This window comes from Apodemus sylvaticus, chromosome 4, assembly GCF_947179515.1.
Source record: "Apodemus sylvaticus chromosome 4, mApoSyl1.1, whole genome shotgun sequence".
Lineage (NCBI taxonomy): Eukaryota > Metazoa > Chordata > Mammalia > Rodentia > Muridae > Apodemus > Apodemus sylvaticus.
Window position 1 is genome coordinate 68750263 of NC_067475.1, and position 21361 is coordinate 68771623.

At 45.6% G+C, this 21361-nt stretch overlaps 2 protein-coding genes across 9 annotated transcripts in view; one reads left to right on the top strand and one right to left on the bottom strand.

Moving 5' to 3' along the window:
* Positions 1-392: 392 nt before the first annotated feature.
* Positions 393-12504, bottom strand: Vps72 (vacuolar protein sorting 72 homolog). The gene is made up of 6 exons (XM_052179819.1): positions 12317-12504; positions 5670-5822; positions 5262-5376; positions 3877-4053; positions 2171-2315; positions 393-936 (listed from the first exon to the last, which is right to left on the bottom strand). The coding sequence occupies exons 1-6, from the start codon at positions 12431-12433 to the stop codon at positions 549-551; spliced, it is 1095 nt and encodes a 364-aa protein (XP_052035779.1). The 5' UTR covers positions 12434-12504; the 3' UTR covers positions 393-548.
* A 5228-nt stretch (positions 12505-17732) lies between these two features.
* Positions 17733-21361, top strand: part of Pip5k1a (phosphatidylinositol-4-phosphate 5-kinase type 1 alpha) — a 45897-nt gene continuing 42268 nt past the window's right edge. For 3 of the 8 annotated variants that reach the window (XM_052179820.1, XM_052179824.1, XM_052179821.1), the window contains exon 1: positions 17743-18247. In XM_052179820.1, coding sequence (XP_052035780.1) covers positions 18163-18247 — 85 coding nt within the window. In that variant the 5' untranslated portion in view covers positions 17743-18162. Of the gene's footprint in view, positions 18248-21361 lie in introns of all 8 variants that reach the window. The other 5 variants (XM_052179822.1, XM_052179823.1, XM_052179827.1 and 2 more) reach the window with 4 other exon arrangements.

The following is a 21361-nucleotide window of genomic DNA, read 5'->3' on the forward strand; positions in this document are numbered from 1 at the left end:
TAAGAAGGCCTGGGGATATAGGATGGCAGCCAAGATTAATTCAAGCCAGGCAGAGAGATCCTATTTGAGGCCAGGCTGGGCTGAGTAGAGACCCCTGTCTCAAAAGAAGGAAAAGGAAAGGAAAGAAAAGGAAAAAGAAAAGAGGGAAGAAGCAAACAGGGCTGAGGGCTCCTTTTGGCGGTGGCCCACCCCTTGCTCTAGCACCAACCCCCCCCCCCAGCACCGACCCCACCCCTTGATCTAGCGGCTCCACCCCTTGCTCTAGAGGTGACCCACGAACAAGGCCATGTGTTCAATCCTAGAACAAACAAAACCAAATCAACCTAAATACACAAACACACTCACACATTCATAAACATGTCTTGTCCCCAACCCTACACATCAGACACAAAGGACTTTACCATTTTAATGGATTACAAAAACACACAGCAGAGGACCTAGGGAGGAGCCTAGGGACACAATGACACAACAGCGAAGGTCAGCAAGGACAGAGAGGGGAGGGGGCGGAGTGGAGGCCAGGTCTGGAGAGGTCTAGGGGTCAGGCGGCTCTATTTGATGACAATCTTCTGACGCAAGGCTCGGGGCCCAGAGCCAGGGAGTGGCTCAGGGGGTGGGGGCCCGGGGCCCAACGCTGAGGCCGTGGGTGGGAGGCCGTGGGCAGTGATGTACTTCTTGTACGCCTCACGGATGATCTTGAAGGCTCTAGCCGTGGCATAGGGTATGTCTGTAACAGGGTCCCGGTACAGAGCAGGACGGTGGGTCACTGGGCACACCTCCCGAACAGGGACCTTCGGGGGCCGCCCCTGGGGGAACCACTCTTCAAAGGTTGCGTCATCACTGAATGTGATGAAGGTGCGTGAGCAGTGAGCAGGAGGGGCGGCAGCTCCAGCCCCGGCATGTGGAGGCAGTGCAGAGGCTGCAGGAGCAGGATCAAGGCTGAGGGAAAGAGAAAAAAAAAAATCAGAACCTGAGGAGACAGCTAGAGGCAGATAAAGGACGCGGGCAGGCTGGTGTAGAGGCTCATGGCTGTGACCTCAGTATTTAAGAGGCCAAGGGAAGATGATTTCCGAGTTACAAGCCGCTGGAGACAGAGTGAGGACCTGTTTCAGCAACAGAAAAGCTGGCCGTGGGGCTGGAGAGAGAGAGACGGCTGAGCGGTTACGGGCTGGGCCGCTCTCCCCAAGGAGAGAGGTTTGAGTCCTAGCATCAAACAGTGGCTCACACCATCTGGAACTGCAGTTCCAAGGAATATGTCACCCTCTTCCGGCTTTAATGGGTACCAGGCAGACATACATGCAGGTAAAACACTGATACACATTAAAATAAATTAAATAAATTAGATAGATAGGTAGGTCGGTAGGTAGGTAGATAGATAGATACAGATAGAAAGATAGATAGAAAATAAAAAATAAAAAGTTGGGCATGATGATTCACATTTGTGATCCTAATTCTAAGGAGGAAGAGGCAGGTAGATCATGAATTTGGGACTACCCAGCCAGAGCTACAGAGGGAGACCAGCTCAAGGAAACAAAACAACAGGAAGTGTTGGGAGCCATTGTCTGCCTCTCAAGTAGGGTAAAAGTCTGCCTGCCAGGCAGAGTCAAGGCAGGTCAGGGTCTGCGGCCAGATTTCCTGGCCTGCTGACGTAAAAAAGAGATACACTGAAGGCTCAAGAGGGACTTAACATTCCATTAACCTTGGAGGAAGGAACAGGGAGGCCTCCGGATGGGAACAGATAGCCTATACACACGGCAACAATTGTTTCTACTAGCTTGTTAGTTTCTTTTCTTTTCTTTTCTTTTTTTTCTACACAGGGTTTCTCTGTGTAGCCCTCGCTGTCCTCCAACTCAGAAATCCGCCTGTCTCTGTCTTCCAAGTGCTGGGATTAGAGGTGTGCGCCACCACTGCCCCGCTAGCTTGTTAGTTTTATACCCTGAGACACATTGGGGTGTAAGAAGGCTATACTCCTTAAACTTGGGACTACTACAGTACTGACAGTCCTCCCAGATCTCTCTCTTGTCCTGTGTCTTCCGCTGTCTTTTCTTTAATCACTCTCATGCCCTCTCAGGGACTACTCGACTGGAGTTGCAGGCTCCAACACAAGGAAAGAATGAGCTGAGGTCTGAGTGTGCAGAGGTCCTAGGGAAGCCAGGACATGGGGTTCACTCACCCTTCCACGTCCACGTTCTCCTCCTTGGGACCAGGCTCCCCAACAAGCGGCACGGTCACTGAGTGGTAGGTGATTGTTGGCCCGGGGCACCTGCGCTTCTTGTGAACCTGCTTCTTTTTGTCAGCCTCCAGCCTCTCGTAGGTCTCTGCAGGATCAACGGAGAAACGACAGATGGTCAGTTTCCCTTTCCCCACACTCTGGCCGGTGACCTATTTAAATTACAGGTAAGTATTTCTGAGAGTGTATGTACATGAACACACATGTAGAGAGGTCGGATGACAATGTGCCAGAGTCAGCTCTCAGTTTATATCATGTGGATTCCAGGAAGTAAACTCAGGACAACAGGGTTGTCATCAAGTGCCTCTGCCTGCTGAGCTATCACATCTCTCTGCGCTCTGTCCTGGGATTTTGTTTTTTCTTTTTTTGTTTTTTGAGACAGGGTTTCTCTTGTGGCTTTGGCTGTCTCAGAACTCAAGAGATCTGCCAACCTCTGCCTCCCAGGTGCTGAGATTAAAGGTGTGTTTGTAACCACTGTCCGGTTGAGTCTGCATTCTTTTTTAAGATTATTTATTTATTACGTATATAGCATTCTGCCTGAATGTATCTGCAGGCCAGAAGAGGACTCCAGATCCCATTACAGATGTTTGTGAGCCACCATGTGTTTGCTGGGAATTGAACTCAGGATCTCTGGAAGGACTTCTGAACCATCTCTCCAGCCCAAGTCTACATTCTAAAAGGACAACAAAAAGTTGAACTAAGTGACTTTTTTTTGGGCCTTTCTCTGTAGCACCCCCAGTTCTCATGGCTGGCTCCACTGTGTTACCTGCTTAGATCTTCTGACACACTGTCAGTTCCCTGTTGGTATAGCTGTTGCATCAGGAATGGCAGTAGTAACTCACATTAGCTCTACATCATCAGAACCATGTGATACTCAGCATGTTACAGGGACTCAGTACATACCTGTTAGTGAATCAACAGATCACAGTATCTCCGGTCCTTTACCTCTAAGGAACCACAGATCTGTGCTGTTGCTCCATGTGTGCACTGTGGCCAGAGTACACACTCCTGGAAATATCTCCCTGACTCAGACATTTCCCATCAGAGTCCAGGCACATATAACCGAGGCTGGCCTTGAATGCCTGCTTCTGCTGTCTCTGCCTCCCATATCCTGAGCTCACAGATCTCCACCACTGTTTCTGGCCTGTATTTGACTAGACGATACTGCTTTCTCTCAAAAAAGGGAAAGCCAACCAACCAAACAACTGCTATTTTACACCAACCGGACCTCAATAAAGCTGACACCATACACAACCCCACCAAGCCTCCAGATAAGGATTTCTCTGCATAGTTCTGGCTGCCCTGAACCCAGACATGTGCCCGCCTCTGCCTGCGGAGCGCAGGGACCGAAGCATGAGCTGCCATCCTAGCTACTGCAGACATTCTAAAGGGTCTGGCCCTCTCCTATTACACACTCTTGTTTCTTCTTTTTGTGTGTTTTCTTCTTCATTTTTCAAGAAAAGGTTCCTTATGCAGTCTTGGCTAGACAGGAACTGGTTAAGTAGACCAGGATGGCTTTGAACTCCCAGGTGCTGGGAATATTGACTACGAACGTTCGAATTATTTTGCTTCAAATCTCCAGTCCTCCAGGTTTCAGCTTCTCTCACGGACCTCAGTGTCTGCACCGACTTTCCCCAAACTAGACTGACCGAGTGAGCGTAAGTTGAGCTCTTCAGTGATCTTGGCCTCCCTGAGCAGCTCTTCCTGGGTTAGTGGTCGCTCACAGTGCGGACCCTTCCGCCTCCGGGACTGTCCTTGCCTCTCCTGAACCCGAAGGAACGTTTGTCGTGTGTGCTCAGCTGTTGACTGACGCATGGACTTTCGGCCTGCAGAAAGTGAGATGGGAAGAAAGCTCTGAATTCATGTCTACGTTGTTTTCTTTCTTTAAAAAAAAAAAAAAAGATTTATTTTATTTATTTATATGAGTGCACTGTACCTATCTTCAGACACACCAGAAGAGGGCATCAGGTCCCATTATAGATGGTTGTGAGCCACCATGTGGTTGCTGGGAATTGAACTCAGGACCTCTGGAAGAGCAGTCTTAACCTCTGAGCCATCTCAACAGTCCAAAATTAGTGGCCTTCCTTTTGTTTGGGTTTTGTTTTTGTTTGTTTTTTTTGCTTTGTTTTTTCGAGACAGGGTTTCTCTATATAGCCTGTATATAGCCTCTATCTACAGGAACTCACACTGTAGACCAGGCTGGCCCTGAACTCAGAAATCCGCCTGCCTCTGCCTCCCAAGTGCTAGGCTTAAAGGCATGTGCCACCACTGCCCGGCCTATACACAGCTTTCTTTGAAATATTTTAGTATTTTTTTGTCTTTTGTGGTATTGGGAATTAAGTTCTCTACCAGTGAGCTACATCCCCAGATCATTTCATGTTATATTTTATTAATACCTTAAAAAATGTTATTACATTTGGGGCAGGGAGGTACATCACATGTGGAAATCAGAGAACTTTCAGGAGCTGCTTCTCTCCCCACACCGTGTGGGTCTCGGGGACAGAACTCAGGCTTGGCCAACAACATTTTTACCTGCTGAGATGTCGGGCCCTCATGTTTTTATTTTTAGACAGTGTCACTAAGTTGTTGGGGCTGGCTTTAAGTTGCTGTGTGGCACGTGTTGGTCTTGAACTTATGACTCTCCTGCTGGCAGTCTTTTGAGAAACTGTGTTTACAGGCCTGAACCATCTGACCCAGGAATATTTCTAAGGCTAAGGATTTCCCGGGCTGAAGAGCTGGCTCAGTGGTGTTGAAGTGTTTCTGAGCACGAGCGACTGTGGAGCACAGAGAGTGGCACACATGACACGCACGGACAGGCCTGTCACTCTAACTCTTCGCCTCTGTGTGCATCTCCACATACAAGTGCGTGTACACTCAAGCAGACAGGCAGACAGACACATACACACACACACACACACACACACACACACAGAAGGATTCTTTTTATAAATCAGTAGGTATCAACCTCAGTAAACCTAATGCAGAAAAACATTTAATCATCACATTTAAACTGTGTGAGCAGATGTAAACTCACTGTCAGAGCCATCGTCTTGTAGCTCCAGTGGCAGCAGTGTCTTCTCCTCTCTGGCCTTCTGGGAGCTGCTTGCTGGAGTGCTGACCTTGCGAGGTCTCAAGCTCTTCAGAGGCTCCTGGGGACAAGTTAGAAACAGACACCAGAAACCAGAGATCAGGGTAAGGTGAGAACTGTATCAGAGGAAGCGAGCACCCAGCAGGAGCAGGAGAACACAACTCAGACAGTCAGAGCTGGGCTTTCACTCCAACACTGGGGGGCAGAGGCAGGCTGGACTCCTTTCTTTTGAGGCCAGCCTGACATACATAGCAAAACACCGTTTCAAACAAACCCCACCTCCACCCCCCACCCTCCTCACCCCCACCACCCCCCACCCCCCTGCCTGGTCCAAGGGAACCATGTCCTTTGTACCTTATAGGCTTTGGTTACGATTCTGCGCTTCCTTCTGGGCTCTTCTGCTTCCCCATCACTGGATGGTTCGTCTCCCTCATCAATATCGAAGTCAGAGTCGACCTCATCCTCTGTATCAGACTGGTCTCCTTGATACTCATCGTCTCCAGATTCCTGAGGACACAGGGCATGAGAACTGGCTGGCCATGGCGCTGCTAGTGTCCCTTGAGGAGGAAGTGGATGAGTTCACTCCCCTGATAAGGACCATGCAGTTCTTTCCCAGTCGGCTCTTCACTCCCCACAGACCTACTACCACTGTCTTCTGGTGTTGCTGGAGACTGACCTGTGCCCGTGCCCTCTAACACTCCATGTCAATTACAGGGGATCTAAAGGACGAAATGTGGTTTGCCCTCATTTACTGACCCATCGGACACTGTGATGAAAAGAAGTTGTAGCTGAACCTTCAGTCATGACGATTCATGACTATAATCGAGCACTCAGGAGGCCTAGCAAGAAGACTGCAGTGAATCTGAGGGGAGCCCAGGTTACACAGGAAAGTCTAGGACAGCATAAGCTACAATGAGACTCTACTTGGAAAGGAAAAAAAAAAAATCAACCAAATAAGTAAGTTGTAACACAGGGAAATAGATATAAAGTTCCTTGGCTAACTAGAGGTTATAAGAGATGCTGTTCCGGAAAACCTAAATATGGGCTGAGGACACAGCTGAGCTGGCAGCGTTTCTCCAGCGTGAAGGAGGCCCTGGGTTCAATCCCCAACACTGAAGTGAGCAGGTGTAGTGTTGGAAAACTGCAATCTCGTGCTAAGGCGGGTCACAAGTTCAAAGTCACTGGGGCTGGAGACCACTAGCCATTCTTCCAGAGGATCCAGGGTTGGACATACTCACAGAGACATAAACCAATACACATAAAATAAAAATAAACAATACACTAAAAACAACAATAAAAAGGAAGTTCAAAGTCATCTTTGACAATGTTGCCAGTTTGAGGCCAGTCTGAAGAACATGAAACCTTGTAACAAAAACACAAACACTGAGGGGAGAGACAGGCTTGCTGCAATGTTGGAAGCCCTGGGCTCAGTTCCAGGCATCTACCTGGCTGCTGACAAGCAGCTGTAACTCCAGCTGGGACCACACCCAGCCTGACAGCCATGAGCAACGCTCACATTTGGTGCACATACCATCGCAAGTAAATCATCCATATACATAAAGCAAAACGAAATCTTTCTATAGCTCAACAGTAGAGAAGACCTTGGGTTCAATCTCTACCAGCATTTAAAAAAAAAGTTGCAAGCTGGAAATGGTGATGGGTTCTTTTAATCCCAGCACTTGGGAGGCAGAGGCAGGTGGATCTCTCTCTGTAAAGCCAGCCTGGTCTACATAGTAAGTACCAGGACAGCCAGGGCTATATATGCAGAAAGACCTGTCTCACAAACAACAGAAATAAAAACAAAAAGCAAATCAGAATAGTTTGGCTGTTTAACAGGTCTAAGCTTTAAAACATTACTCCTTTATAAAAACCCAAAGGAACAGAAATTCTTCTCTTTTCTTTAGAATTTTTATTTTATTTATATGTATGTGCATGTATGTGTGTGCTTATGTGTGTGCCTATGTGTGTGCGTGTGTGGGCACATACATGTTGGCACACATGCTAAATAAGTGTAGATCTCTCTGGAGTTCAGAAGAGAGCATCAGATTGCAATACTGGAATTGGCTGTTGTGCACCAATTGACAGGGGGCTGGGGACTGAACTCAGGTCCTCTGAAAGAGCAGTACAAGTTCTTAACCATTGAGTCATCTCTCTAGCCCCTTGTTTTGTTTTAATAAAAACAGATTTTACCCAAGCTATCTTCAACTCTATGTAGCCAAGGATAACCTTGATCCGTTGATCCTCTTGTGTCCACGGCCCAAGGGCTGGGGTTACAGGCTGGCTACCATACCCAGATGGGAACCTACAGTGCTGCACTAACACAGGCAGTGGGCCAGGTCTGAGCTACGTGCAGTTTGCTGAACCTGCTGCATCAATCCCTCTGAAGGACAAAAAGGAGATGAATCTTGATTTAATTTACACGAACTGTTCAAAACAGCCAAGGAAGAGTGAATTACAGGAAGGTGAGAAGGCAGACAGGTACACATAGAGGATTTATGGAATAAGGACTTAGACCCAAGCACAGAGAGCTTTTTCCTGCCAAGGAGCCATGTTAGGGCCAGTGAAATGGCTCAGCAGGTAGAGAAACTTGCCACCTGATCCCAGACCCACCTGGTAGAGAGAACAACTCCTTCAGATTGTCCCTTGACTTTCATATAGAGGGTGGCACACGAACCCTCTGCTATAAATGGCAAACGTTAAAGTTAAAAAAGAAGCCTGTTACCTTCTAGCTCCAGCACGGCCTCCTCTCAACAGCGGATGCCTCTCTAGGCCTGTAAGATTCAAAAGGAGCCTGCACCTCTTTCACTGGAGAAACACATTTATTGTATGTGGATGAGCACTTTGATTACACGTATGTATGTGCATGTGTGGGTGTGTGCTCAAGGAGGTCAGAAGAGGGAATCAGATCCTTTAGAATTAAGAGTAATGGATGGTTGTGAACCATCATGTGGGTACTAGGAACCAAATCCAAGTCCTTGGCAAATGCAGCAAGTGCTCTTAACAGACAGTGGAGCTATTGCTCTACTCAGGCCTCCTATGGAGAAATTCAAATGTCAAAGCCAATAAACTCTTAATCAGTCATCTCATTTGACTTGTCTCACTGTTGATCATCGCTGTTGAGGTGCAGTTGCCGAGAGAATGTGTCCTTCTTCATGTGCACTGGGACAGAAAATATTTGAACGCTACTATGGATAATGGGATCCACTGAGGATTCGGGGTATGACCATGGAATATTGCAGAAAGCTATGGAAATTGGGAGTTCGAAAAGCCTGAAGTGCAACCTGAGGTAATAGAGGTTAAAGTTTCAATGGCAGCTGCCCTGGGAGCGGGACGTCACTGGATGAAGGGGAAGTCAACTGGCCTGGGCAGCACCTCGAGCATATACTCTCTCCTCAATCAGGGAGCAATCAATGGACTGTGTACAACCCTGTCATAGCAAGAAGTAACCAACAGCAACAAATGAAACTCTAAGCTAGCCAGCACAAATGACCACTATTCTTCCTAAATAAGGTTTGTGAAAGAGACTCAGAACACAGTAACTCTCTTGGTTCTACTCTGGTAATAAGGCACATCACCAGAGGGGACATCAAGTTCCTACTATGTGGGGACTTAGCCTCAGTCTTAGTGTTTTTACTGCACTATGGATTTACTGGGCTCTTTTCCAGTCCTTTAATACACAAGAGAATATTCTCTGTACTTTAGTTGTACCTCATATAATAAGAAATTCTCGGCCGGTGTTGGTGGTGTACACCTGTAATCCCAGCACTCTGGGAGGCAGAGGAAGGTGTAGACTCTGGTCTACAGAGTGAGTTCCAGGACAGCCAGGGCTATAAAGAGAAACCCTGTCTCTAAAAAAACCCGAATCCAAAAAAAACAAAACAACAACAAAAACCAAAAAAAAAAAAAAAAAAGAATGAAATTCTCCCTAGAATTTAATGCTAAATAAATTTGTCTTTTTTTTTTTTTAAATCCTTTTTATTTTTTTTTTTTAAAGACTTATATATATGAGTACATGGTAGCTGTATTCAGACACACCTGAAGAGGGCATCAGATCCCATTACAGATGGTTATGAGTCACCACGTGGTTGCTAGGAATTGAAGTCAGGTCCTCTGGAAGAATAGTCAGTGCTCTTAACTGCTGACCCATCTCTTCTAACTGCTGAGCCATCTTTCCAGCCCAACTTGTCTTCCTTGAATATACTGTATTATATTACAAAACTTACAACTTACAAAAAGAACAAATTTAGTTTGGCTGCTAGGAAACTCACAGCTATCAAATGTTATTTCCATTTTAACATGGATTCTTGGCAAAATTACTTCTGATTTTAAAAAAATATATAATCTTATTTGAAAATTTCATACACTAATACAATTTTCTATTTTAACAGTTCCTAATTTTTGTTTCCACTGTAAGCCTTCTTATAAATCAGGAAGCATGAGGTGCACATATTAAATAACAACTCATAAAACGACAGGAATAGGAAATGAATCTTGGAGGAAGGACGAGAGAGATCTATTTTAAACTAGTTTATTAAAGCTGTGTACATGGTGGCTCCCAGTCAGTCATAAAGGCCTGTCTACTCTTTTTTCAAAACCTTCCCTTCACCCCTTCTTAACACTGTCCCATAGCCACCTCCATCCTGCGGTGCTGGGCGCTGGGACCTCTAGCTAAGTCAAGCAGATTAACCCTGACCAACAGTGTCCTCCCCAGCCCAGTCCTTGTCCAGACTTCTTTTCTGCCCTTGCCCTCTTTAGGCTTTATTCATTAGGGTTTGTTTGTCTGTAAGGCTGAGTCAGGATGGAACTGGAAACATAGTCCATGTAGCCTGGAACCAGAGGTCATCCTCCTGCGCCACTTCCCACGATTACCAGCACTAAAGAAATCTCTTTAACCAAAAATTCAATGATGGAACTTTGATGCCTCATTTCAGACCTATAATTGAGAAGGCAAACTGCTTAATACTGCTTCACTATGGCCTACAAAATCAGACTGGGAGGTGAGAGGAGGAACCCAAGGGCAGTGACAGGTACCTACAGTTCCAGGACTCAGGAGTGTGAGGCAGAAGGGCTACCTAGGCTTTGAGACTATTGTAGCAACCCTCTTTAAAAAGTATTTAAGGGGGGTCTGGTGAGACCACTCGGTAGTTAAGAACACTGTCCATTCTTTCTGAGGACCTAAGTTCAATTCCCAGTTTCTACACCGTAGATCATCACTGTCTGTAACTCCAGTCCCAGAGGCTCTGGCACCCTCACACAAACATACATGCAACCAATGTCAACACACATTAAAAATAAATAAAACTAAAATATAAAAAATAAATTAAGCCGGGCAGTGGTGGCGCACGCCTTTAATCCCAGCACTTGGGAGGCAAAGGCAGGTGGATTTATGAGTTCGAGGCCAGCCTGGTCTACAGAGTTGAGTTCCAGGACAGCCAGCACTACACAGAGAAACCCTGTCTCAAAAAACCAAAAATAAATAAATAAATAAATAAATAAATAAATAAATAAAAATAAATAAAAAAAAATAAAATAAAAGCAAGCTAACAAACAAACTCAATATAAGGCCGGGGTGGAGGCACTTGGGAGGCAAAGAAGCTGGGCATGGTGGCCAAAGCAAGTTGATCTCTGTTAGGCCGGACTGATCTAGTTCCAAGTGAGTTCCAAGACAGTCAGAGCTATGTAGAGAAACCCGCTCTCAAAGAACAAAACCAAATCCAGCTCAGGCCTATATCCTGCAGCCACAGCAATCTATAGAACCAGACCTGCAGGTTTCACAGCAGGTCCTCAGTGCCTTTCCAACTGAGCCTTTCTGCTCCCCGACTTTTCATCCAGTCAAGGCCTGCCCTTTATAAATGTCCTCAGTTTAAAGGTTATTTTCCCAGGACTGCCTCTCCTTAACAACTCTGGGACCTTCAGGATGGCTCAGTGGGTAAAGGAGCCGGCTGCATAACTCTGACGACCTGAGTTTGCTTCTTTGGGCCCCTATGATGGAGAGAGAGACTGAACTCCTGCAGGTTGCCTCTGATCTTCATATGCAGGCACACAAACATAATACAATTTAAAAAACAAAACATAAATCTCTCACCTGTTACCTTGAATTTAGGTCTTTATCATACAGTATCTAAATTGACTGTGATTCCAGACAGTAGCTCCAAAGGGTAGGGCTTGTTTGTATTTATTGCCAGGTGCCATTAATCCAGGATCTAGGACTCATTTTCTGGACAAGTGATCTACCACTGAGCTACAAACTACAGTCCCAACCTCAGGGAAGTTTTTAATGTTTCCAAGGACTCCACCACAACCTATTAATTACATTATATAATTATATAATATGCTGATCTGGATATATAACATATTCAATCAATGAACAGCTTCTACTAACAAGAATTTAGCCAAGTGTCAGCCCTACATGTAAAAAATCGAACTCTGTTACAGACTTTAAAATCACCCAAAATGAGAAGAAACTAAATCTAACTGCAAACTGAAATTTTGTTTCTATGATGGAAATAAATGAGGATTATCTTACGACAGTCAATATAGGGTCACCTAAGAAAATAGTAAGCTGCCGGGCGGCGGCGGTGGCGGCGGCGGCGCAAGCCTTTAATCCCAGCACTTGGGAGGCAGAGGCAGGCGGATTTCTGAGTTCGAGGCCAGCCTGGTCTAGAGTGAGTTCCTAGAAAGCCAGGGCTACACAGAGAAACCCTGTCTCGAAAAAGAAAGAAAGAAAGAAAACAGTAAGCTGTGATTTGAAAGCTAAAAAGGGAGTATGCTAATTAAGTTTGTTTCTGGACCGGTTCCTTTTTGTAAATAACTGGCAGCAGGACAAGAAAATTTCAAAGCCAACAAAGACACAGACACACACTCACTCCCCCTCGACTCAGCCATCCAGCCAGGAGCGTATCTTTCAGAACCTTTCTCAATCCCCGCCCCCTTCCTCTTTGTCCAGGGTTTTTCCCTTCTCCTCGCCTCCCTCTTTCCCTCTTCCTGGGCCCGGCTCTTGCCTCGGTGAAACCCCCGTAAGTTGTCTGGTAGAACTCATCTTCCTCCTCTGCTTCCAGGAGCCCAGAAAGCCGGTTCCCAGCGGTTTTCCGTGGGGCTCGGCCCCCAGCCAAACTCATACCGCTTACAGGGACTGCACCGCCGCCTGCAGCCTCTGCCCTGCTCCGGGTTCTCGCAGATCGGCAGTCGACACTATTACCTGCGGGCGACCGCCAATGACGGAAGTCCGGCGTCTGCAAGCAAAAGCAGCCGAGTGTCGAGCGCTCCAAGTTTTTTTTAGCCTCTATTGTGGACTGTGGCTGCTGTGGCCACTCTTAGGCAGCCCCTAGGGGACAGTACCAGGGTACCTTCTCCTTACCTAGATTTTTTTTTGTTTGTTTTTCAACAGACCTCACTTTACAGTCCTGGCTGTCCTGGAACTCACTCTGTAGACCAGGCTGGCCTTGAACTCAGAGATCTTCCTGCCTCTGCCTCTCAGTGCTGGAATTAAAGGTGTTTGCCAAGTAGGCCTGCCTCATAGCAAACTCCTTTCCCCTTTCCACTCCTACTTGTTTTGTTGTTTTTAAGATTTATTTGGCGCTGGAGAGATGGCTCAGCGGTTAAGAGCATTGACTGCTCTTCCAGAGGTCCTGAGTTCAATTCCCAGCAACCACATGGTGGCTCATAACCATCTGTAATAGGATCTGATGCCCTCTTCTGGTGTGTCTGAAGACAGCTACAGTGTTCTCATATAAATAAAAATAAATAAATCCTGCCGGGCAGAAGTGGTGCATGCCTTTAATCCCAGCACTTGGGAGCCAGGGGCAGGCAGATCTTCAAGGCCAGCCTGGTCTACAGAGTGAGTTCCAGGACAGCCAGGGCTATACAGAGAAACCCTGTCTTGAAAAACAAAAACAAAAAAGCAAAACAAAACAAAAATAAAGATTTGTTTATTTTGTTGTCTTCAGACACACCAGAAGAGGGCATCAGACTCCATTACAGATGGTTGTGAGCCACCATGTGGTTGCTGGGAATTGAACTCAGGACCTCTGAAAGGGCAGTCAGTGCTCTTAACCACTGGGCCATCTCTCCAGTCCTCCCACTTGTCTTTTTCATTCTGCTAGAAGCCTTTCTAAAAATCCTGGCTTGGGTCAGCCTGGTCTACAAAGCAAGCTCCAGGCCAACCAGGGCTACAGTGTGACCCTGTGTTAAAACAAATAGCAGCAACAACATCAAAAGCCCAGTGTGGTATTTGAGGTTTATAACCCCAGCATTTGGGAGAGAGACTGAACTGGAAGATCCGGACAAAATAAAACAAATCCCTAGACTTACCTTGAAAATCTTTCAGCAGTGTGATCTTGGACAAGTAGCTTTACATTCCTGAATCTCACATTTTTTTTCTTACTGTAAAATGAGACATGATTTCTACATGTTTAAGATGGTTTTAAACTGCTTAGCACATCATTTAGTAAGCTCAGAATAAACATTAATGGGAAACTATCATTAGCATGATCTGCTAGGTCAGCAGTTCTCAACCTGTGGGTTGTGACCCCACTGAAGGGGCCAATCGATGACTCTTTCACAGGGGTCTCCTAAGACCATTGGAAAATAGATATTTACATTACCATTCATAACAGTAGCAAAATTGCAGTTATGAAGCAATGGAAATAATTTTGTGATTGGGGAATCAGCACGACATGAGGAACTGTACGAAGGGTCACAGGTCAGGAAGGCTGAGAAGCTCTGCTGTAGGTCTTTCCTGTGTTGTCTTTCTGTCCCTGCAGAGCACCCTTGCAGATCATCCTCCTTGGGCGTCCTTCTACTGCTCCAGTCTCTGCCACAGTTCAAGGCTCTCCCCTTACCGTAGCATTGCGTTTCTCTTTGTCAAATGTTTAATTTTATAGGACAGTGCGAAATCTTCACAAACACCCACTCCTCTTTCCAGACAGCTTCCATGACCATGGAAATGATGTCTCCTAGAGTCTCTGAAATAGTTCCAAACAGTTTGTGTTGTCAAGACTGTCATCTTTCATTCTCATTGTTTCTTCTGAAAATACAGGTATGAAATTCAGCACTCAGACATATTCTATGCTAATGCATATTTATTTGATTTCAATGATCTATGGGTGGGTCAGTCCTCATTTGTGATTTTTTTTTTGTTTTTTTTGTTGTTGTTGTTTTGTTTTGTTTTGTTTTTTCTTTGAGACAGGGTCTCACTTTCTAGGTCTGAGTGTCCTGGAACTCACTGTATAGACCAGTCTTCTAACTCAGAGATCACCTGCCTCTGTTGGGGTTAAAGGCCACCACAGCCTGGCCGATTTTCTTTTCTTTTCTTTTCTTTCTTTCTTTCTTTTTTCTTTCTTTTTGTTTTTGTTTTTTTTTTGTTTTTGTTTTTTGTTTGTTTTTTTGACACAGGGTTTCTCTGTGTAGCCCTGGCTATCCTGGACCTCGCTCTGTAGATCAGGCTGGCCTCGAACTCAGAGATCTGCCTGCCTCTGCCTCCCAGAGTGCTGGGATTCCAGGCATGCACCACCACTGCCCAGCTTTTGTTTTCTTAAAACAGGGTCTCATGTAATCCCAGGTGCCCTCTAAATCCCCACACAGCTATGACAGGCCTTAAACTTGTGATCATTCTGCTTCTGCCTCCTAACTACTGAACTTATAGGTCCATGATTCTATTCTTGATTTTTTTTAAGAATATATTTAAATTTTTTATTACAGAGGCTGGAGAGATAGCCCAGCGGTTAAGAGCACTGACTGTTCTTGCAGAGGTCCTCAGTGAGTTCAATTCCCAGCAACCACATGGTGGCTCACAACCATCTGTAATGGGATCCGATGCCCTCTTCTGGTGTGTTTGAAGACAGCTCCAGTGTACTCATATACATAAAAACTAAAGACAGGCAAGTTCTCTAATAGTGAGTTACACCCCTGTCCAGCAAAGGTGCTTTGAAAAAGCACGCTTACATGCCCTGAAGACTGAACGGGTGGCCCTACTTGGAGGTCACCAGATTGCCTCCCTTCTGAAAGTATGTATCATTGGTGAACTCCCTTTGCCATTTCCTCAGGAGCACCAAGCCAAAGCATTCTGCTCTGCCCCTGCTCCCACACCTTGCTCAGTCACCCCAGTTCTGCTATGCTAGGAATGTTGCTAGGTAAGAGTAGCCCTGTGACTCAGAGGACACCTCAGCACTGAGTAAGAGCTGGGGCAGAGAGACAGAGAAAGAAGGACCCTGCTTCCTAAACATCCCAAGCTCTCCTTCTGGTTACATTTGTCCCTGAGAGGAAGGCGTGCTATTTTGCCTATTGCCCAGGCTCTTCTGGAAATCAAGATTTTTTTTTTGAAGAATAAGAGAAGGGACCTCAAGGGAACAAGTTAAGGGATCTTAATTATCTGAGAAGCTGGACCCTCAAGCATGTGCCACCACACCCAAGTGTTTAAAAATAATTTATTGTTATTATTATTATTATTATTTTAAGACAAGCTTTCAGCATGTAACTCTGGTTGTCCTGGAAATAGCTAGGCCAACTACACTGGCCTTGAACTCACAAAAACAGCCTGCTTCTACCTCCTAAATTCTGGGATTAAAGCCCTACCATTCCTGGCTCCATGACATCTCAATCCAACATTTAGTTCCACTTTTTGAATTTCACCTTCATCCATTCATATATTTAAGGAGAAATATTTAGGGAATTCAATCTGTTCTGGGTATAGTCTATGTTCCTGAGCTGTAAAAATGGAAAGCCACCAACTTTGCTCTAAAATGTATAGTCTTATGAGGGACACACACACATAAACAGAAAACAGAAGGTGGAGCTGTAACCGTGACCATTTCCTAGTATTTGATGTTGATACAAAAGGCCCTAGGAAGCTGTAAAATAGGGTTGTTTCTTTCAGAGCTGAAATACAAATTATAGGAAGAAAATTCTGTTTTTAACTTCCTTAGTCATTTAGGTCTTTTTTGCCTACTTATAATTTCAGAGTCCAAAATAGCTTTAATTTCTACCTCAGTTGATTTTTAGGGCACCTTAGGAAATAGAATCAACTGAGTTTACAATTAACTAAAGTGTTTGTGCACGCGTGCATGAGGAGGGCAGAGGAAAACTTGAATGGATCAATTCTCTTATCCCATCTCAGGGACCTAGGCATAGCTTGGCGTCTTTATCCAATGAGTCGTTTCAACAGCCCTCAGGTTACTGAACGCCTTTTCTGGAAATATGACAATTTGTTCAACAGTATTTACTAAGTACCTGTGTGAGACAACTTCACCTGTGAGTGAATAACACTGTCTTGACTCCAGGGATAGTTAGTGGGGTGAAGGTTTCAGGTTCAGCACTACTTACAATACTTCAGTACTACTGAGTCAGAATGCTGTTGAATTAGACATGCTAATTCTAGTAAATGAAGTTTGTCAATCTTCGTACCCAGGGGAGCACAAAGAATCCAGCAGATGGCAGTAAGGAAGCAAATATTTTAGGTCTTGAAGGAAGAGGAAGAAATCGGAGGTTAATGAATGGGAGATATTTGATGGATGTTCTGGTCCTGGATTCCCTTTGGAGGAACATCTGGGTAGGGTCCAGGCTGCTTGAGAGCCAATAAGCTAGAGATTTTTTCCATTCTTTTTTATTTACTCACTTCACAAATAATTATTGAGTGATTATTTTGTACAAAAATGTGACATACAACTGCAGCAAACAGTCTTTGCTTTTCAGAAGCTCTGTTCAGAAAGGGCTTCCCTAGGGTTCCCATAATGTTCACAGCTGCCAAGGCTCTTTGTAAAAACTGGGCAGAGTTCATATGACTACTAGGCTAGAGTGGAATCCCTCTGTATTTCCATGCCCTTTGGAGTATAGATAATTAGGAAGTGAACGCTAAGGAGGACTTTGGATGGGGGAAGGTTATTCGATACAGTCTGATTGAGTTCTATAGTCTTTTTGACAGGTCTTTTAAACTTTGTTTTTATGTATTTTTCTTACTGTTCTTCTTATATTGTTGACAAATCCTCATTGCCTTATTTATCAAATATTTACATTTAATGAACCCTGTCACTATGTCTAGCTACAAACATCTATTTTTATGTCTATAGAAGGAAGGTCCCACAGTCCCACACCTTAAACAGTAAAGGCTGGAAAAATTCTTGATGGCTGTGATGTTTTGTTGCGCACAAAGGCTTAGCATTTCGGACTTGGCACAAGAGCTGCGTTCCTAGTTCTTTCCAGGACTGTCATTTGAGGCGCTCAGTCCTTCCCGGTCCAGCTGATTCTCAATAAGAGTTTGTAGCAACACGATCAAAGATACGAACTTATATTGGCCTACAGAGCCACCGTAGGCACGCGGTTTTCCGCCCCTGGATTCCTTGAGGTGTGACGTAGTCTGTCACGTGATCTGGACTCTCCAATTGGCTTCTCTTTTCTCAGGCTAGCTAGACGGAGCACCGAGAAGGTGGGGCGCATGCGCAGTACTGGGGTTTCCTTGGTCGCCCACTCTGAGCGGATCGGTGGAGTTGGGGATAAACAGGCAGTGGCTGGGGAGGACAGAGAGGGGGGCACTCGCTTTTGTGGGGGCCTCAGGTGCCTAGGTTTTCCTATAGGTTTGTTCTTCCGAGACGCGGGACTCCCGGGGCCCTGAGCAGTCAGAGAAGGTCGCTTTGGTGGAGAGCAGTTCAAGCTGCTAGGAAGGTGCGAGGCTGCAGCTCTCCCCCATGCCGGGCAAGTGGTGCGGTCCTGAGCCTGTCCTGGAGCCTGAACAACGCCTGTGAGAAGCCCGCCGAACGCGGGTTCTGTGAAGAGACGTGGGGAAGATTCGATTCTGAGAAAAGGAAAAGCCGGATTGAAAGGGAGCGAAGCCGCTGAGGGGGAGGGGGCTGCCAAGATGGCGTCCGCCTCCTCAGGGCCAGCGGCGGCCGGGTTTTCATCCCTTGATCCCGGGGTCCCTGCCGGTACCGCAGGTGAGTCGGGTGAGTTGCGGGCAGCCGGCCAGGGAGGACTGTGATGTGGGAACAAGACCGAGTCCTGGGACTCCGGGACCTGTAGCTCAGGATGTCCGACGGGTTGACCCTACGGGAGGACAGGACCGGACTTTGAAGTAGTAGATTATTGTCTTAGTAGAGGAGTCCGGGGGAAAGGATGGATGTCACTGAGAAAAGGGAAGCTGACGAAAACTCACACAGTGCCTTAGAGTCGACTGCGTTGAGAACTTTGAGGAGGAAGGATGGAGGTTGGGGCTTAGGAGAGGAACGACAAAAACAGGAGTGGAGAACGAGTCAGCGGAGGCTGGGGAGACAGCTTAGGAGTGGACGTCTTGTCTGGCATGCATCAGGCTCTGGGCTCAACTAGACAAACGTAAATGGAGTATTGGTAGATAGAGGGGGATTTCTTGGTTTAAGGCCAAGGTGATTGTGAAATCAATAGATCAAAATGTTGAGGGGATTATGGGACTTAAAGATACTGAAGAGTCATGGAATTATGAATTTTATTGGGAGTAAGTTCCTGGAGTGGCTTTCCCCTCAGACTCCCCCCCAGTGCGTCATTCCTCTGGTCAGCAGCAGCGCACATACGCACTTTCTCAAATTAACTCTTCAGGTGATTCCTGTCTTTAGATTGTACAACTGGAAAGGATTGGGGAGTTTTGTGGTTTTGTATTTTGAGACGGGCACTTCTTATGTCTTCTTGACTGGCCCTCTGCTTGGATCACAGGAGCTTACGAACTACAGCCAGCATAGGGGAAACATTGGAAACATCTAAAGGATGGGGGCAGGGAGGTCAAGGTCAAAAGACCCTAAAAGAGGTAGGATGAATGAAATGGAGCCTTGAACTGTAGAAGAGCCCGGGTTAGGCCTGTGGTTAGGCTTCATAAAGATGGGGAGGGATGTGTGTGACTCTTAAGAGCTACGGGGAATGTTGCATAATAGGATAGGGGCTGGAGGAATGCCTCGGATGGTGTATGAAGAAATTGTAAGGAACTGGGCAACATAGAGAGGTCAGAGTAGTTAGAGATTAGTGGAGACTGAGGGCTGGAAAGGCCCACAAAAAAAGAGCCACAGATTGTCTGTAGGAGGGAAACATGTATGGGGGTGAATCAGAGGCTGTTCAGAGGAATGTCGGGTGTTCCTCCGTGCCTGAGAAGCTGCTAGGTATGAGATGCTTTTCTTCAGTTGATTTCCTTTTTTTTTTCCACTGTGATTTTTGTCCTTGCCATTTTGACTTGGCTTGAATTTCTCCTTAAATATAGTCATAGATATCTTCTTCATAAGCTGCAGTTTTAATTTATGTGCCTCTATTTTTAGTTTCTTGGGGAGGTGACTTTGCCTTTTTTAAAAAAAAGCATTAGAAATCATAACAACCCTTGTTTCTTTCTAAATGTGAAAAAGGATAATGTTTATAAAAGTGACTGTTTTTTTTTTAAATTTACTTATTTAATTATTTTTTATTGTATGAGTGCATAATGAGAAGAGAGTGTGTGTCAGAGGCCTGTTCTCTCCCTTCCTCCTTTATGAGAGTGCTAGTTATTGACTTCGGTCATCTAGGCCTAGGTAGCAAGCACTCACCAAGCTGAACCATCCCTCCCACACAGGTGACTTTTTTCTTTTTCTTTATTTAAATGCAGTGTCTTCTTATTTGAAATCCTCTAGCATTAGCCAAGCACACCATCACCACCACACCACACCACACCACACCCCCCAACCCAAGGGTTTCTTTGTGTAGTCCTGACTATCTGGGAACTTGATCTGAAAGCCATGCTGTCCTGGAACCCAGAGATCTGACTGTCTGCTTCCTGAGTGCTGGGGTAAAGGTGTTCGCCACAGTGCCTGGCCTCCAGTCATTCTTTTTTTTTTTTTAAAGATTTATTTATTATATGTAAGTACACCGTAGCTGTCTTCAGACACACCAGAAGAGGGGTCAGATCTCATTACGGATGGTTGTGAGCCACCATGTGGTTGCTGGGATTCGAACTCAGGACCTTCGGGAGAGCAGTCAGTGTTCTTAACTGCTGAGCCATCTCACCAGCCCGCCTCCAGTCATTCTTGTGAGCGTTATTTAAGTAAACCTACACCTGTCATGGCAGGTAGTATCTCTGCTAGAAAACAAGTTCAATTCCCCCCCCCCCCATTTTTTAGATTTATTTATTTATTTATTTATTTATTTATTTATTTATTATTTATATGTGAGTAAGTACACTGTAGCTGTCTTCAGACACCCCAGAAGAGGGCATCAGATCTCATTAAGGATGGTTGTGAGCCACCATGTGGTTGCAGGGATTTGAACTCAGGACCTCCGGAAGAGCAGCCAGTGCCCTTAACCGCTGAGCCATCTCTCCAGCCCTTTCCTTCCCTTTTTAAAAAAGACTTTTTTTAGAGCCTATCATGGTGACAAGTGCCTTTAATCTCAGTATATGGGTGGCAAGGGTCTTTGTGAGTTTGAGGCCACCCTAGTCTACGTTACAAGCTCCAGGATAGCCAGGAATATGGAAAGAGATCCTTTCTCAAAAACCAGCAAACAACAGTTTTTAGCTCTGTGTGTCTCTCTCTGTTTAGAGGCCAGAGAGAGGATTTGCATCCCCTGGAATTGGGGTTCCATACAGTGTGAGCCACCAACAAGGATCCTTTAGAAAAGAAGAACAAACACTCTTTGTTTTCATTGAGACAGGGTCTCACTATGTAGCTCTGGCTGTCCTGGAACTCACTCTATAGATCAGGCTGGCCTTGAACTCACAGAGATCTACCAGCTTCTACCTCCCAAGTGCTGGTATCAAAAGTGTGCCTCAAATTCTCCATATAGCAGATGACCTTGGACTCCATAGCTTTCTGTTTATTTTGTAAGTGCTAGAATTAGAGGCCTGTCCTACCATACCTTGCTTAGATTACTTTTAAGATTTTTTTTTCCTTTTTGTTTTTTGTTATTGTTTTGAGACAGGGTCTCTTAATGTAGTTCTGTCTGTATAGAGCAGGAACTCACTGTATAGAGCAGTCTGGCCTTAAACTCATGAGATCCTCCCGCCTCTGCCTCTCAAGTGCTGGGATTACAGGTGTGCCTCATTACACTGGGGAAACCATAAGTTCAAAAGGAGACAG